Source organism: Psammomys obesus, unplaced genomic scaffold (genome assembly GCF_907164565.1).
Source record: "Psammomys obesus unplaced genomic scaffold, mPsaObe1.curated_primary_1811, whole genome shotgun sequence".
Classification (NCBI taxonomy): domain Eukaryota; kingdom Metazoa; phylum Chordata; class Mammalia; order Rodentia; family Muridae; genus Psammomys; species Psammomys obesus.
Window position 1 is genome coordinate 794993 of NW_026596326.1, and position 18508 is coordinate 813500.

At 50.5% G+C, this 18508-nt stretch overlaps 1 protein-coding gene across 2 annotated transcripts in view; it reads right to left on the reverse strand.

Moving 5' to 3' along the window:
• Tbc1d9b (TBC1 domain family member 9B) overlaps positions 1 to 18508 on the reverse strand; it is a 37144-nt gene that overhangs the window by 13905 nt on the left and 4731 nt on the right. For both annotated transcript variants that reach the window (XM_055597138.1, XM_055597136.1), the window contains exons 3-11: positions 15676 to 15794; positions 11043 to 11271; positions 9905 to 10163; positions 8410 to 8617; positions 7365 to 7577; positions 4871 to 5032; positions 4257 to 4407; positions 3471 to 3685; positions 587 to 704 (exon numbers count right to left, since the gene is read on the reverse strand). In XM_055597138.1, coding sequence (XP_055453113.1) covers positions 587 to 704; positions 3471 to 3685; positions 4257 to 4407; positions 4871 to 5032; positions 7365 to 7577; positions 8410 to 8617; positions 9905 to 10163; positions 11043 to 11271; positions 15676 to 15794 — 1674 coding nt within the window. The remainder of the gene's footprint in view (positions 1 to 586; positions 705 to 3470; positions 3686 to 4256; positions 4408 to 4870; positions 5033 to 7364; positions 7578 to 8409; positions 8618 to 9904; positions 10164 to 11042; positions 11272 to 15675; positions 15795 to 18508) is intronic.

Consider the following 18508-nt stretch of genomic DNA (forward strand, 5'->3'; position numbering starts at 1 on the left):
TCTCTGCATTTCTGGTCTGCGTTTGGCTGAATCCATTGACATAGAACATATGGATACAGCAGTCTGACTTTCGGGAAATTCTAATCTCACCCTCCTAGAAACAAAAGAAGTAAGCATTGGCTTCGGCCCTGTCTCTGTAAGTCTATTTCCTTTAAGTGACATGGGTTTTGTTGGATGTGAGTGCCTAAGGGTAGAGGCTGGGCCATCGGGACCAGGGTAGACTATATGTTCTGGTTCTGATACTTGAAATGTCTATAGTAAAGAGACTCAGGAAAGCAGGGTGGGGATCTGGGCTCTAGGTGAATGTGAGCTGTTCTCTGGCCATCCTGGGAACCCCCAGAGTGTAGGTGTGAGCTGGACCCTGGAGGCAGAGGTCAGGGAGTCTGTGCTTGCTTCTCTCCTTTTTGGCATGATCCTTCTTCAGCTTCCAGGCTGTAAGGTGGGAGCCTGCATAATGTCTGTAAACTGTCGGGAAGTCCCAGGGGGAACTGCTTAGGGGCCAGCCTGCCAGGGGAAGGGCAGCCACACCCATGTGGAGGTCCTGAGCAGGCTGAGGCTCAGGCAAGGGAGCCTTGGTGACACTCACCCACTACCCTGGTGTTGTAGTAGTCGGGCAGCATGCGCTCACACAGGGCCACCAGTAGCCAGAAGGCTTCCTCCTCACTGCCATAGAGCAGGAGCACTGAGGTCACGATGTTCATGGCCTGCCAGGAGAGACAGTGGGGTGTGTCTGTCTCACCACAGAGCAAAGGGATCTGCCCCTTCCGGGAGGTCCAGCATCCAGAAACAAGAATCAGACCCTGACCAACCCTGGGAAATTTGCCAACAAGCCAATTTACAAGAAATCCATGAGACAGAACCAGCCAGCCAGCTCAGAGTGGGTCAGAAGGCATGAGGAAAACAGAGACAGTGACATCAGCAGACACTGCCACTGGGTCAAGCTGATGTGTGGTGTGTAGGCAGGACCCTGCAGCAGGGAGGAAGGTTCATACAACATTAGCTGATAACAAAAATAAGCTTCGAAGGGGGCAAGTTATTTTAAAAATGATTTCAGGCCGACCTGCTGGCCTCCATGAATTGGTAATGCTATGTAAAACACTGGTCTTACAGCAACTATGTTTTTTTTTTGTTGTTGTTGTTCTGTTTTATTTTATTTTATTTTTGTTTTTTAATTGAAGGTCCCTTACTGGTCCCTGCTTCCATGAGTGGCCAAAATCAACGGAAAGGGAAAGGCAACTAGCTGGGGCAGAGAGGGTCATTTCCACATTTCATTTCCACAGAACTAATCAGACAAGCACAGAGCCACCATTGTGGTTAGAAGTTGGCAGCTTCTAAGTTGGGATGGGGAGCGATGAGGAGTAGGGGTGTCATTAAAAAGAAAAAAAACAACACAGGGTTCCCCCAAACTGGGTACCTGGGATGGGACTTGGTCTGCTTCAACTGAAGATGAATCAGAAGATCAAAAGCAGTTTGGAAAGGCTAGAAGCATCAGGTATGGAGGGAAGAGGACAGTCCAAGAGTAGGAGGGACATTTGGCAACTGAGGTGAAAGGATTGCCCTCCCTCTGCTGAGTTCCCCCAGCCTCTCCAGTATGGCAGGAAAGGGGCAGCTCACAACATCCAAGAGCTTGTCTGAAGCACAGTAATGAAGTTTTAGGGAACTGTTTTCCTTGAAATCTAGATCTAAGCTAAGGCCAACAGAAAGCCATATGACCTGGCAAGGAGAAGTCCACTAGACTCAAAGACAAAGGCCAGCAAAAACCTCAGTGAAACAGTCTGCCACACCCATGTCTGTAAAACCAGCAAGTGAGAGAGGAACTGGGCCCTCGTGAGCTACTGATGAGAGGACACAATGGTGCAGCTGTGAGAATATGGAAGTTCCTCAGAAGATGAACACAGAAGACCATCCAGCAATCTGATCTCTGCGTTCATAGCCAACAACCTGAAGGCAGAGACTGGGACAGGCATTCATACACTGAGGTTCACAGCAGCCTCATGCACAGTAGGACAGTGCCACAGGTAACCCAAGTGTTCATCAAAAGATGGGGAGAGAGAGAGATCATATTCAGCTACGGTGGAATATCTTCCATCCTTAAAAAGGAAGAAGGTTCTGACTCATGCTGTGATGTGATAGCTCTCGGGGACAGTAGGTGAAATAATAAATATTGGTCTCAAAGAAACCTAGGACAAGGTTTCTGGTCCTCATGCAGTACCTGTGGCTCTTCCCAGTGTCCCTCACCCGGCACTCTGTACAAAACCTCTCCAGCCCAGGGTCTGGGCTTCCCTTTCCTTCCCCCAGCTTCTGATCCCTATATAACCTCAGCCATTGGCTATGTGGTCTCTTGCTCTCAGTTGCTGGCTCCTCTCTTTCTTCCTTCTCTCTCCCCTTCCTCTCTCACTCTTCCCTGACTCTCCTCTCATTGCTAGGTTTATCCTCTGGCCTGATTCAGTCTGGGCCTTTCTAGAATCCTTTGGCTGTGCGCCCCCTCCTATCTACAATAAAGATTCTCCTCCACCGTGCATAGGGCAGTCGCGTCCTCATTTTCTCATTCAGTATGATTTCACTTACATGAGGTGCGCAGAGCAGTCAAATTCAGAGACAAAAGGGAGAACGGTCCAGGGCCAGGTGGGAAAGTGGGAGTGAGGAGCTGGTGTTTTGATAGTACAGTCTTAGTGTGCGGAGATAAAAAGTTCTGCAGATAGACAGTGGTGATGACTGCCTAACAGTGTATGTACTTAACGCCACTGCATCGAAAACTGAACAGTGGCTAAAATGGTAATTTTCATATTATACGTGCTTTGTCATACAGAAGAAGAAAGTTCTGCCCAGTCTCAGACAATGAGCACTGAGAAGAAAACTTACCATATGACAAGGGACTAAGGTGAACAGCTATCATTATTTTATTTTATTTTTTAAAATTACGTGTATGGCTGTCCATGTGTGGGTGTGCCTGTGAGTGCAGGGCCTGTGGAGGCCAAAGATATCAAATCTCCTAGAGCTGGAGTTACAGGCTGCCTGACGTGGGTGCTGGGAATTGAGCTCCCGTCCTCCAGAAGAGCATCACACACTTACCCTCAAGCCATATCTACAGCCCTTTTAAAAACAAGCTGGCAAGCAAGAAAACAAACAAAAACCAGGGTTTTGTGTAGCTCAGGCCGGCCTCAAACTTTCTATGTAACTGTGGGTGACCTTGAACTCCTGATCCTCCTGCCCTGATTTCCCAGGTGCTGAGATTACAGGCAGGCACGTGTTACTACCAGGTCTTTGTTTTTGAGGGTAACCTGAACTTGTAGCAATCCTCCTGCCTCATCCTCCTAAGAGCAAGGATTATAGGCACAGACCATCATGCCTGGTTAAGTCACATTTTTTTGAGGTTAAGTTCTTCCTCAAAAGTATGGCAGGCCAACACCTGCCCCTGGGAGGCAATGGTAGGAGATACTTTCCTCAGGGTCCCTGTTGAGTTCTGTTACCTGGCAGTAGCCAATAGTAGGGTTTCGGAAGGCATAGGCGGTCAGCACCCGCCGCAGTGCAGCGATCCCAAGCTCGTTCTGGAAAGCAGGGTGCTCAGGCATGGAGCGGTGGAGGTCTCGCTCGATCTCCTCGGTGGCCAAGCTGTACTTCCCCATGGATTTCTGAACTAGCTCAGCATAGTAGCCAGGATGGGTCACCATCTCGTTCCAGGCCCCTGGGGAGACACAGGTGGCAGTTGTCTTTCTCTTTTTTCTCCCAGGGCTCGGACAGCGGTGATAGGGCTGACTGGAGACACAAATGTCTCAGGGAGGAGAGGGAACTTTGTCATCAGTTACAAGGCGCGAGGCTGAGTTTCTCTGGTGACTGTTCTATCAAATGGCCTGTCTCCTGAAATGCTCCAAGCGGCCAGATGTATGACTGTGGTCAGAGCTTGTCCCAAGGAAAGCAGCCTTGAAAGGATCTTCCCCACCTCCAATAGTGCTGCCACCCACGGACAGCCCCTGTGCTGTCATCTGCTCATCTGCTGCTCTGAGCCCTTGTGGAGCTGTAGGCCTTAATCCCAATTCTCTGCGAGAGCTGGCACTTCCTCCCCTGCCTGGCTAACTTCAAGAGGCTGGCTCAGGGACCAGAGGAACTCACATGAGGCCAGTTTTCTTTTGGTGCTAGTGATGGAACCCAAGGCCTCATACAAGCTTAGGACAAGCTCCCCCAGTGCAGCACACACAGAAAACTTTGGGGGCTAAGATTGACCAATCCAAGGCTGAGAGCAATGGGACCACACTCACCAGAAAAGAGGAGCCAAAGCTCGCCTCGGAGGCTCTCGGGGATACCCTTCAGGACCAGCTCCCGAGTTTTGGATGTTCGGTACATGCACATGCCACGCCCATACTCAAAGAAGTGGATGTTCCATGACTCCTCCTTCATCTTCTCCTTAGCCTGGGAAAGGGAACATGGCGTGTGGAGCTGAAGAGAGTCTCAGTGCTGAGGCCTGGTGGCAGGTCTTCTACCTCTTTGGGCAAGGCTAGCAGCCTGCTGTGGAAATCCCCCATGGAGTGCTGCTGCAAGCTTAGGTTTCAGAGCCATGATGGTAAAGGGGGAGATGAGGACTTACCCTGTCCTCCGCCCTGCAATTCAGCAGCAGAGGGCCCTTCCCATTAGAGGCCCAGGGCACCTGTGTGGCCCACCACACAGGGCAGAGTGTCTGTCCCCAAGCCCTGGGTCCACAATGAGACGGGAAAAGTGCCTGACACAGCCCAGTGCAGACCAAGAAAGCACGCACATCCTGCCAGGGCCATGAGTGACGGTGCTGGCCACAAAGGTCCAGCCCAGAGCTGGCACCAGCCTTCCTCCAGAGGTCTCATCTCAGGTATGGGCTGAAGTGCTGGCGCTCAAGGCTTACCCCTTTGGCGCCAAGGTCCTCCATGGGTGAGTTTTTCTGGAAGACTTTGAGCAGGCCCTGAGAAGTAGTAGGAACCTCCTGTGTACTGGAACTTGGAGGGCTGCTGAGGGGAGAAGATGGGCTGCTGGGTGATTCCTGCGCCTCCTGAGGAACTGGGAGAGACTAGAAAATAAAACAAGATGGGAAAGTGCTAACTTAGCTGGCCTCTGATGTGCACAACCACCCAAAAATGTTGAACAAAGATGCCTCCAAGTGTCAGTGGGGCCAAGGGGGAGGCTGCAGATGAGGCCTAGCCTGAATTTCCTCTCTAGATGGACAAAACGAAAGCCACCTACACTAGCCAGCGAGGACTTTTCAGAGGCAACTGGCTCTTTCTCCTGGTACTGTCCGATCTTGCTGAATTTATATCCTGTTGCATTAAGCATGTAGGAGGTGGACTCCACACTTTGTATGTGTGCAGGTCAGAGGTCAACTTGTGGGGGTCAGTTCTCTCCTTCCACTCAGGTCACCAGGCTTAGCACCAAGTGCTCTACCTGCTGAGCCATCTCACCAGCCCTGGAAGTTTCTTTTAGAAACAGAAAAAAAAAACACCCCCAAATTCTTACAGAATTTCAAGGGATTTTTTTTTTTTTTTTTTTAAACCCATAACCCTAGAATATAACAAATTCCACGAAAGTATGACAGGGTTTCTGTGTAGCCTTAGCTGTCCTGGACTCCCTTTGTTAGACTAGGCTGGCCTCGAACTCACAGAGATCTGCTTGCCTCTGCCTACCAGGGTGTTGGGATTACAGGCATGCACTGCCATGCCTGGCTGAAATATTTAAAACCATGATTTTTATTTAATGTGTATACATGTATCTGTGAGTGCCTGCAGCTGGAGTTACAGGTGGCTGTGAGCTGCCTGGTGGATGCTGGGAACCAAACCTAGGTCCTCCAGAAGAGCAGGGAGTCTCTTAACTGCAGAGTATCTCTCCAGCCCCCTTTGGTTTTGCTTTTTTCCTGTGTGCTCATGGCTGTTCTGGTACTTGCTATATATATCAGGCCAGCCGTGAACTTGTAGTGATCCTCTTACATCTGCCTTCCAGGTTCTGGGATCACAAACCTGTTGCCATGTTAAGCATTAGAGTATGTGTTTTGTCTAACGTGGTCATTGTTCTATTCATGGTGCCTGGAAGGACAGCTGGTATCAAAAAATAAAGTAGCATGCTGGATGAACCAATGATGAGTGCTCGGAAAAGACAATGCTTGGCTGTAGAGGAATTTTAATTCCAAACATGGCTGTTCTGGCAAAAGATCACATCCAAAGATCTAGGTCTGTGTGATCCGGCTGAAATACAAACACACCTTTAATCCAAGAGACAGAGGCAAGCAGATCTGTGTTCAAGGCCAGCTGGTGTAGAGAAAGTTTCAGGTAAATAAAAGTTTAGGTCCAGGCATGGTGGTACAAGCCTTTAGGCCCAAACAATGAAGGTAAAGTTAGTTTGTAGAAGGAAGCACCCATGTTTGAAAATGATGTCTAATTGAGTGGCAGAAAATGTGACCAATTAGAGAAAGATCTGACAGAACAGGATATGCCCAACTCTCCTGAGAAGATAAGGAAAGGGAAAGAGAAACGAGAAAGAGAAGGCAGCTTTATGTGGACAGTAATAGAAAGGTTACAGAGAGAGAACTCAGGTGAAGACCAAATGAGCCAGAGAATGAGAAGGAGCCAGAGAATGAGAAGGAGCCAGAAGATTAGAAAAGATTGCTAGAGTTAGTGTGAAGCCAAGCACAGTAATTCAGAGGCTGAAGGAGAAGTCAGATTGAATAAGTCAGCTGGGAGAGGAGTTTGAGCCAAAACAGCTGAGTTGAACCAGCCAGCTAAGAGCTCAATAAAAACAAGAAAGGGTGAGCTTATTGCAGTCTCAGGGGCTGGAAACATTCTAAGCATAGATCATATTGTATGGAGGCTAGAAGCTTCCAGCACTAGGCCTCGGTTAGCAGAAGGAGGCAGTAAGTCTCCGAGACAACAACCGAGCCAGGAGAATAAATGTCACTTTTACACTTGGTGATTACTCTAGCCTGTCATTGAGGTATTGGCCTGTGAAGGTGGAGGAGTGCCACTGTCTTGCCCCTCCCTTCCTTTCTTTTCAGTGATTTCAGGGATGAAACCCGGGGCTGTGTGCATGCTACATCCCTAGCCCCTGGTTTTCCAGACAGGGTCTTACCAGTCTCCAAGCTGGTCAAGCAGAACTTGTGATCCCCTATCTCGGCCCATCAAGTGTTAGGATTATCCGGGACATGTCACTGTACGTGGCTCAGAAAATTCTTTGTAGTAGGGCTGGTCTGTGCTTTACAAGATGCTCAGGAGCATCCCCTGCTCTACGTGTTAGGTACCATGAGTCAGTCACCCTCCAGCATGCACCACAGGGTCGGACTCAGGGGTAGCAGATGGCCACATCTGGAGCCTCTTCATCTGGCCTTTGGCACCGCTGTTCCTAAGTGGCTACCTCACCTCTTGGGCTGCATCCAAAATGCTGGCCTTTGTCCCCCCAGTGCTGCCGCCTGTCTGCTTGGACGGTGTTTTCTGTAGGAAGTCAGAGATCCTCTGAACCAGGAAGTCACGGTCTTTCAGGTTGGCAAACAGGAAGGTCATTTTACTCTTGGTGCTGATAGACAGAGGGCTGGGCAGGACACTGGAGCTGTCAGCTTTCTCCACAATGGTCACCTGAGGGGGCAAAAGAATGCTTTGGGGTGTTTGCGCCTTATGATGCAGAGCGGGATGTGTCTAAGGTTTATGCAGCATTTATATGTGATGAATCAATAAGTTTATGAGTGTGTACCCAGGTATGCATATGTGCGTGTACATGTGTGAGACATTTGTGGATGTGTGGTATTTACATGTGCAGAGTATAGATGTGAGTATGTGGCAGATATACATGTACAGAACAGGTCTATATGCAGTGTGTGTGTATTTGTGTATGTGCGTATACATGTGCATGACTGTATGTGATCATGTGCGCAGTCTGTGTGTAGAGGCCTAAAGTGGCCAGATGCTGTACTGAAGGTCACAAGAGGCAGTCTGGAGTTTTCTGAGTAGAGGGAGCAGATGCTGGAGGGTCTTAGACAGGGTACCACCACCCTCTGCCTGCCACCTTGAGTTCTGCTGGCTGCACGGGAGCATGTGTCCCTAAGGGGTTAGGTGTGGTTGGGACTTTCCTGAGGAGGCCTGGAGGCAATGGTGGCTGTGGAGAGGAAGGGATAGACTCTGGAGGGAGTCCTGTCGGGACTTCTCTGGTTAGGATGCGATAACCAGGAGGCAGTCAAGACCAGGATGACCATAGTTTTACCAGGGCAATGGATGGCAGAGTGTCACTTAGCAAAGGAAAGGCATGAAGGATTCATCTGGGAGTGAAACCCAAGAGCCCACAGGACAAATCATAGAGCCGCTCTGAGGTAAGGGGGCCTGGGGCCACTGGCTGTGGTGTGGAGGTGGGCCAGGCTCCACCCTGAGGGCTGCAGAGCTCTGCCGCAGGAGTGTCTAGAACAGGGATGCCCACCTCCCTCAGGGGTATGATGAGGCGGCACGCATCTTCCTCCTTGCTGGCAAAGCAGATGTAGTTATTGGAGATGAACATCTGGCCAGGGATGTGCAGCTTGTTGAACGGCGTCCACAGGGTGCAGCCTGTGTGGCCGTCCAGCTGCTCATCTTTGGGTAGCCGGAACGTGGCCCTGTAGCACTCGTTCTTGGCCCGGGCATCCAGGTCTCTGAGGAAACAAAGTGGACATTTGGGGTAGGACAAGAATTTCCTCACTGGATTCCAGATTCCTGGGGTCTTCCAGGGAACTGAAGCTCAAGAAAAGATATGGTTTTTATATACCCAGCAGGAGGGACAGAACAAAATGTTCCCTTGAAGCTGGATGCTTAGAAAGGACACCTAGAGGCTCTGCCACTTGGTATGGAAGGACAGGCAGTCCCTGGAGCTGCTTGTAGCCTGCCTGGCTCAGGCCCAGTGTGACATGGGCCGAGTGTACTTCTTCCCTCAGGGAAGAGCTAACCCCACCTTGAAACCTAGACAAGACGATCCAGGAGGCAGCAGTGGAACTAAATCAAAATATAGGCTGGCTCTCTGCAGAGAAATGCAGTCTGAGGCTGTGGATCGGGGCTCTCTGTCCACACACACATCCCTTCTTAGCTCCCAAGAGAGCTTCTTATCTGCCTTGAGCTGCTGGCCCCCTAACCAGAGCCTGAGCATGTACCCAGACGTATAGCGAATAGCTCTGCCTGCCAAGCTCCAGCACTGTGTCTTATCTTTCTGTCACTCCCATCCGGAGAGTGACATCCTGATCTGGAAGGTGCACCCTTGTGAAGGAGTGTGGTCTACGAAATAATTGGACTGAGGCGAGGTCTCCAAACCATACCAGTGTTAAGTCCAGCAGTGCCTACCCTGGGGCCCAGAAAACTTCTTCAATCTCAAATGAAGGGGTGTCCTGTGAGGCTAAAACCTGAGGCCCAGACAGAAGTGATCTGCTGCGCTGGCTACTCTGATCCATCCTTCAGCCACTGTCATAGACAGAATGGCAGTGACCTCAGCTTTTTTTATGTGGCTAGTCTCTTTTGCTAGCTTTGGGCCTGTGGACTCAGTCAGACTCATGGTGCTAAAACCCTCTGTGTCCATCACAGAGGGACGAAGGCCGTGCCATCCCAGCACTCACTCAGCGGTGTCTTTCAGACACAGCCTCCTAGGAACCTCGGCCTACTCTGCTTAAGCTCCACTCCCCACTGCTTCTTAGATGAGGGACCTCCTCGTCACTCAGCACCCTGATTTGCGACCTAGAGGTGGTAAGCCTACTCCCTCAACGAGGAACTTTTTCCCATGGCGGTATTTGTGGCTCTCCTGACACAATACTTCCAGGGTCTGTTTCCTGGCTTCCTTCCCAAGGAGTGGGCCTGTGAGGACACGTGCTGGACCTCTGGCAGGGTTTGTGGACCTGGCCCGAGAGGACCATTCTCACTGCCGTGGGATGTCCTGACTCCTCGGGAAGATGGCGTACCGCTTTAGAGCTGAGATGTTCTTATGTGGCCGGATGGGCCTGGGCAGGACCTTGTCCTGCAGGAAGCCCTCGCTGTCCAGCAGCTGTCGCATGGCCAGGTTGGCTAGCTGTTCCATAAGCTTGAAGGTCTCACCAATGTTAAGGAACATGGAGAAGAACAGCTCCCGGTCCCGCGTGTCCACACGTATGCTCTCGGGGAAGAGTAAAGTGGCATTCTTCTCCAGGCGTGTGACGTCCACCCACTGTACCACCAGGCTCACTGACGGCAGGGACAGACACAGCACCCATTACAAGTGGGCAAGGTGAGAATGCTCATCTACTCTCTGGATTGCCCAGGGGACACTATTTACTTTCCATCCCTCCACGCCCGAGAATCGGCATACAAGTGACCCACAAGGAGGTTCCGGCCCATCGGGCCCACTGCTGCTCCAAGCCCAACCTTTCTCAGTGTGTGTCTGCCCTGGGTGGATGAAGACAGAAAGAATAGATATGCAGAGGAGAACTAGAAAAGACCACGGTCCCCAGAAGCCCCAGTACAGAGCAGGACACCAGCCTCCACAGAGAAGGAGACTGGTCACCGCAGTCTTGACAGGTAAACAGTAAGGGCAGGAGGAGGGCATGGAAGGAGGCGACCCAAGAACTAGTGTTGATGCCTGGCAACCGGGTTAGCTACAGGAAGTCCCTTCTGGAGGTGACAGCAGCAGCAGAGAGCTGACAGCTATGCTGGGAGAGCGGATTGCCTCCTGAGGTCAGCGTATTCTACAGGGAAAGACCTTTAGCAGTGACAGTGGCAGATACCTGAGGCTCTACAAAACCTAAAAGCGCTCAAGGAAGATGTATCACTGTGGACCACACTGGAAATGAAGGGCAGGGGCCTTAGTCACTGTGAGAGCTGCCGTGGGCCGTGGATACAAGGGCTGCCGGACACAGGTGCTGCCTGGGTGCTGCTCTCAACAGGTGGCTAAGGCGGCATCCCGGTTTTGGGGAGACAACATATCTGGGTGTAGAGAGGAGGGAGATGCACCAGGAATGCGGACACTCTGGATCGGCAGTGATGTCAGGGAGGCCAGGGCGTGGGGGAGCGGAACAGGATGTGAGGAACCAGACAAAGGGGTGCCTTCTGCCCCATCGCACTCACCTTCCTTCCCCAGCAGGAAGGAGTAGAAGCACAGGTGATTGACGGTCAGGTAGAGCCAGCCCTGCCGTGGCACACGGCCCTTCCAGAAGCTGCAGGAGTAGTAGTTGACCAGCTTCTCGCCCTCTGGCATGCCGAACTGCTTCCTCATCTTTAGCTCCGCCTCCTTAAACTTCCCGGGGTCCTCATCCCCCTGGGGCTGCAGGTTCTTGCTCTCTTCTGCAATGATACCCTAGAAGGGACACAGGGTTTGGGCCACTGAGCCAGGAACCCAGAATCTAGGACTCTCTTCTTAATTTTTTTTTTCCAGCAGGGTACTGGGAGTCTCATATAGTCTGGGCTGACTTTGCACTCTCTATGTTGCCAAACCTGACCTTCTGTCTTACTGCCCTAATGCTTATCAGGGGCTTATGTGGTGCTGGAATCAAACCCAGAGATCGGCATGTATTTTTTTTTTTTTCTTTTTCACCCTGAGTACTACCTCTGAGTACCTGGCTATCCTGGACTTGCTTTGTAGACCAGGCTGTCCTCCACCTCCAGAGCTAACAATGGAGCTACATTCCTAGCTCTCATGTACGTTTTAAAATTAGCATACAAAGAACTGGGTTTCATTATGATGTTTCTCTTTTTTCAAAGACTTAATTCTTATTTCTGTGTGTGCTAAAATGTAAGCCATGTGTAAAAGCAACACCCATGGAGGCCAAAAGAGGGGTGGTGGATTCCCTGGAGCTGGCATGACAGGTGGTCCTGCCCTTCAGGCTCCTCATCCTAGGTTTTGGCTGGTAGCCATCACTCCCTCTCTCCAGGGGCACCTGGGAGAGCTAAGGGCACGGAGCAGAGAGGCTGACAGCAGCCTGCCCTGCCTTTCCCTTTGACTTCCTCAGTTTCCTCAGTGAGTCACCAGCACAGTGCCTCTGACAACTTCCCAGTCTCCTTGCCTGTCAAAAATCACAGGGTAGATTTTACATAGCTGATTGTGCATGTGTGTGTTTCAGGCTTATTTAGATTTACATTTATTTATTATTTGTGTATGTGTGGGCATGTGAGAACAACTTTGTGGAGTTGCTTCTTCCTTGGGTAGAACTCGGCAAACACACACACACAGCAAATGCCTCTCCCAGCTGCTTCATCTCACAGGGCCTGGGCTTCCTTCCTTTTCTATTTTCAATTTAAGCAAGTTATATTAAAGCGTAGGCCAACTAACGCCGCCCAAGAAACTCCCCAGGCTGTTTCTGCCCTCCCTTCTTTCAAAGGGCCTTGCTTTACACCCTTGACATTCATTCCATCTGGCTTCCTAGAGGTTCTTTCTTCACCTTGTCTGTTTCTGGATCTACCACCTTACTCTTTCTTTCCTTCCTTCCTTCCTTCCTTCCTTCCTTCCTTCCTCCCTCCCTCCCTCCCTCCCTCCCTCCCTCCCTCCCTTCCTTCCTTCCTTCCTTCCTTCCTTGTTTATAGAGATTAGCTTTGGCCTTAGAATTTCTACTTTTGTCTAATTTCCTGGTTTCTCTGGAGTTCTGTTTCTAACTTACTAAATGGGACACCCGGCTCATTAATGTCACCCTCTCTCCTTTCCTAACATTTCAAAGTCCTTTTGGGGGGTGGGGGGATGGTGCTGGAGAGATCCTCGGTGACTGAGAGCGCCCACTGCTCTTCTGAAGGTCCGGAATTCAATTCCCAGCACCCACGAGGCAGCCCCAGCTGTCTGATGCAGTCTTCTGGTGTGCAGAGATACATGCAGACAAAGTCCCCACATGTATCTAAATACATAAATAAATCTTTAGAAGTCCCTTCTGTGACCTGCTGCTGCCTGCCACCAATTCCAATGTATAGCATTTCAACCACCACTCAGATTTTTTTTTTTGCCTGTTGTATGTTCACAGGTGTGAGCACGGTACGTACGTGTACGGAGGCAGGAGGTTGCTGCCAGGTGTCTTTCCTGATTGCTTTCTACCTTATACATCAAGACAGGGTCTGTTATTTGGGTCCAGAAGCATTCATTGATTGGCTCTACCTTCTGGTGGTGGGATTCGAGCTGGCTGCTGAGGCCACGCTGCATTTACACAGGTACTGGGGATTTGAACTTCAGTCCTTGTGCTTGCAAGGTGAGTGTTTTACCTGCTAAGCCACCTCCCATCCCTCATTCAGTTTTGTTTCCTAATTTCCATGGGCTATCTTGTGATGACCAGAGAGTGTTTGAGAGGCCTTGTCCTCATCACAGCACTACTGCGAGTTGGTCCTCATAAGACGGGGACACTGGTCACTGGGGACACGCCTTTGAAAAGATACCAGGACAGCTGGGAATGGTGGCCCTTGGGAGGCAAGACAGACAGATGGCTGTGAGTCTGAAGCCAGTGTAGTCTATGTAGTGAGGTCAAGGCTAGCCAGGGTTACACTGTGAGACTCTTTTAAATAAAAAGAGTATGGGCCCCCCAATTCCCTCCCTTCTCTTCCATATCTTAGCTGTGAGTTGAGCAGCTTTGCTGTGTCACACTTGGACCATGATGTACCGACAGAGGTCAATAGGGAAAAACCCACTAAAACTGTGAATCAGAAAACCCCTTTTTGCTTTATAAGTTGATTTTATCCAAGATTCTTGTTGCAGTAACAAAAGTTACTAATGTTCTTTCTTCTTGACCCCTGAGTCATTCTAAGCTTCAGCATTCTGCTGATGTGTTTATTAGGAGATTTGGCATTCTGCTGATGTGTCTGCTAAGAGACGTAGGAGATCCTTGATAAGGCCGCTGTCATTACCACCACTACCCAACAGGGGAATAACAAGCTTGGCTTTGCCTGTTTCCCTGGAGCTCTAAGACAACACAGGCCTGGTCTTGAACCTCAGTGTGTGTGAAGAAAAGCTAAGAAACTCAGTCCAATCTGGCAAGGGCTACGGTGTTCCAATATGATAAATTCGCAAGGCTTGCTAAAGCAACTCTGCATGGTCAAACTTTTCAGAGGAAGGGTCCTCCTGGGAGTCCATGTAGCCCAGGCTAGTCTGGATCTCACAAGCTTCTACTTGCCTCCTGAGTGTTGGGATCACAGGTGCATGCTATTACAATTGGCTTCATAATCATTATTTGGCTATAAAATATCCCATTAAGTATATCACACATGACTTAATAACTCTCCTGAAGATAATGCACTCAGCCACAAAATAAGCACTTAGAAAGGACTGGAAAACCGTGAGCAAGATTATTGCTCTCATACTGCAGAGGAAAGAAGAGCATTCCCCCCTGAGGGGTGGGGGAGGCATTGCTTCCCTCACTTGGGCTACTCAAGTCTTCAGGGAGCACAGTAACAGGAGTCGGTTACTCTGCATCTATGGACACACCGCAGGGCACACCCTAAGAACTGCTGCACCTTTTAACTCGAAGATACTTTGTTATTTTATCTGGGTATGGTGGTACATGCCTTGATTCGAGCACTTGGGATCAAGAGTTCAAGGCCAGCCTTGACTACATAGTAAGTTTAAGAAAGATGGGTGGTTTGAGCCTTTAATCCTAGTATTTGCAGGGGCCCAGGGGGCAGGAGGCAGGCAGAGTTCTGTGAGTTCAAGGTTAGCCTGGCCTACATAGGGACTCTCATACCAACCAGGGCTACACAGAGAGGCCCTGTGTCAAACAAAAACAAAATACGACAAGAAAAAAAAAAAAGATTTTCATTGTCTCCCCCTCTTGGCCAAGGCCTCGGTGAGCACAATTACACATCTTCGTATTTGTTCTACGGGATTTCAGAAGGAATACACACCTGAGGCTAACTTTCAGACTCTGGAGGCCAGCTCAGGCAGGGCTCTGCAGGTGTGTGGGTTAGCTTTCTGTTAGTGTGATAAACATCTGAGATAATCAGTGTAAAAGGAAGGCAGGCTTATCTTTACTTGGCCTGATGGGTCCAGAGTTTTCAGTCCATGGCTGCATTATCTCCTTGCTTTGAGCCTGTGATAGCACAGTATGCATGATGGAGAATGTGTGACCGAAGAGTCCTGTCCACCTTGTGGTGGCCAAGTTGCAAAGAATATAGAAGAGACCAGGGTCCCAATATCCCCATTCAAGAGCACATCTCAATCCCCCTAACTGCCTTCCATGAGTTTCCTTCTCCTAAAGGGCCCAGTAAGAGCAGAGGCTGAGAACCAAAACAGCCAAGCCATGAGCCTTCAGGAGACATTCACGAGCCCAACTAGAACAACGGACACTCACATCCATGGCCCTTTCAACCATCAGAAAACGAGAACGGACACTTCAGTTTCCATCCTGTGAAACAGGAACTAAACTTACACCAGGTTGTTTAAAGAAGAGACGGGCTAGATAACAGAGCTTCACTCTTGGGGTCTGCAGGGCACTGGCGCTGAGCCCCCCGCAGACACATGAACCCGCAGACATTCAAGTCTCTCCTATCAAAGAGGACGGTGTTTGCATACAGCCTGTACACACAGGGCGGCAGGAGTGCTCTGCCCTGCCGTATGCTTAGGGAAGACTGACAATGGGGGTCTTTATGTGCTCAGTACACATGTAATTCTTTTCCCCCAGTTTTTTTGACACGTTGTTGGTTGAATGCACAGCTCACAGATACAGAGCATCAACTCTGTGTGGCCGCTGCCACTCTACAAAGGGAGCAGGGGCTGTGAGAGGGACACGAGCCTTACGTGTATCTTGCCCTTGACGAAGGTTGTGATGTCTTCCTCACTGTCAAAGATGGACAGTGTCTGGAGCAGGTTGCTCTCCAGCCATTCCCAGTGTTTGGTGATCTCTTTTCGGGAAGAACCTAGTTCAGGGAGGGCAGATGAGATCATGAGGTCTCAGACACAGAGCAGACAGGCAGGTCCCCAGTGCTCCACTCAAGCGGTCACGGTCCTCAGGCTACAGAGTAGTCTTTCCTGCTTAGCCTTTCTACTACAACGGAGGCCATAAACACAGAAAGCCAGAACTACAGAGTCCTCCCTCCCCCAACACCAAGGGGGACGTCTGGCTTGGGAACTCATCAAGCTCCTTTGTCCCGCTGACAGAATTTCTGCAGGGCAGGCCTGTTTTGTAACCATCTTCTGTGGTCCCCCCTCCCCCCCGCCACTTGATAGCATCTGTTGGAGCACTGCAAGTATAGGGGGAGGCCTTGGAGGAGGCAGCATACTGTGCTCGCTGCTCCCATCCAGGATCCAGAAGAGCAGTGCTGGCAGGTGAGGCAGAAAACCTCAGAACGGACAACTACAAGAATGGGAGCAGGGGGCGGCCTGCATGCTCCTTAGCTGTGCCGAGGCGGAGCAAGTCTACAGACGGCAGCAGGAAAACCAACCCTGTGCCAAGGCCAGGCCCACACACTATGGTTCATAAACCAGAGGGCAGAGCGTAGGGTATTCTGGGAAAAGGCTTCACTACGGAGCCACACCCCCTGCTCTGAAGGAGACACCTTTCTCTAATTGTTAACACTGTTGTACCAGCTGTGCTGGTGACCTTGACCCCTTCCTGGCTGGGCCTGGTGGTCCCACCACCTCCTCCCAAGACTGCTCACAGCTCTGCTGACGCCTGGCTTGCTTCTGTTAGGGATGGTTTGTTTGCTGCTTATTCACGGCAGCTCACCAGCCAGACAAGCAACCCCACAGGCTGCGGCCTCTCCCTTGAAGGGCCTGGGGGAGGACGTCCACGTGAGGGCACGAGCCAGAAGTACTAGATAACTCAGTGAGTCCAGGGTCACACTGTCTCCCTGCAAGCTCCTTTAGTCACCCAGTTTCCCTTCCCTTCTCTGTACTTTTCTTATGGGTTCCTTCTCCTGGTGAACAGTGGCCAGGGTCTGGTTGGTAGGAAGGGATTTTTCTCTGCCTTTCTGTTTTTGGCCAAGCACCCACAATCAAATTCAGAAGTTAAATTGACATATGTAACTCTCAGTATCATTTCTGTTTGTTTTAATTTAGATTTCTTTTATATTAGATGGATGTTTCGGCTGCATGTATGTGCTACTTGTGTACCCCCAGAGGCCAGAGGAGGGAATTAGATCTCCCGGAACTAGAATTACAGGTGGTTACGAGCCACCATGTGGGTTCTGGGAACCAAACCTAGGTCCTCTGCAAGAGCAGCAAGTGCTCTAACCACTAAGCCATCTCTCTAGCCCTTAGGACCATTTTCTTTAATGCACACATTCCCAGCACCCAGCAAGGGGTGAAATTCCTATTCTGTCTGCATCTGTTTATATTTTAATTATAAAATCTCTTAGTTAAAAGCAACTCACTCATCATTTAATATGAAAGACACAAACTACACCATCTCTGTCAGGCACGAGGGATAAAAAGAATGCAATAGCTAATTAGGTTATTGAGTGTTACTCCTGTTTTCAGAACTGTCTACAGATCTCACTTCATTTCTTCTAGGATATGTTAGAAATACTTTACAGTATGAAGCTGAGGCACAGGGACCTTCAGTAAGTTATCCAAAGCCACCGAGCAAGAAAGGGATGAAAAAAATAACATCAACCCGGGCTGCCTGGAGTAGCCTACTCTCACCCCCAGAAGTTCCCATCTGACAGGAGGACCTCCATATAACAGCAGTGGGGCAGCCAGGTCGAGCCCAGAAGAGGAAGAGCGGGAGGCGGACGTGTGGGTCTGAGGGATCTGGGGGAGTGACATCTGGGCGAGTACTCAACAGAGCAGAAGGGACACTATGCACAGAAGCCAGCAGAGGGCTGGAAATCACCGCAGGCACGGTGGGGTGGGGTGTCTAAGCCAGGGCATGGCTGGGGAGGAGTCTGGGAGTAGAGGTGGGCAGACCCTAGACATCCTGAATACCAAGGTGAGAGACTGGGATTCACTGGGCAGGTTCCAGCAGGACATCTGGTGTTGGCAAGCTGCTTCTGAGACAGAGCCCTGACAGTTGGGAAGGTAGGCACAGGTGGGGCTAGGGCAGGGATGGCATCTGCTGTGAGAGCAAAGAGAAAGGGGTAGCACTAGGCCCCAATGCCACTGAAAGGGTTACCACCTGACCTCCCTCCCCACTCTCCTGTCCTCTACTCTGGGGCTACCGTGGCCTCTTTCTGTATGCTCCCTGAGAGAGGACACACTGAGGCAGAGAAGATACTCTCCAAGGCCCATGTTATGTTAAGTAGCCTGTTGGGTGGGAAGATGGCTTTGGTGGCTGAGCGCTCCGGGTGTGCAAGCTGGATGACCTGAGTTTGATCCCCAGCGAGGCCCCGTAAAGAGCTGGGCTAGGCGCATGCACCTGTAATCCCAGCACTCCTTCTGAGAGGCGAGAGGGGAAAAATCACCTGGGAGTTCCGGGGACAGCCAGTCTGTTGTGCATGGCGTGCACGCATACACACGTGAGCACCCACACAGCAGCTACAGTAGACTCCCGTCACTCATGGTGGGTGCATGCTACAAGGCCCCTCAAACACTGAGTTAGAGACTACTCAGCCACTCCACCAGGCCAAACGCAAGCAAGGCGGGGGGAGGGGGAGGCTCAATGCTCCAGCAACCCATCAGTCTATGACGTTCA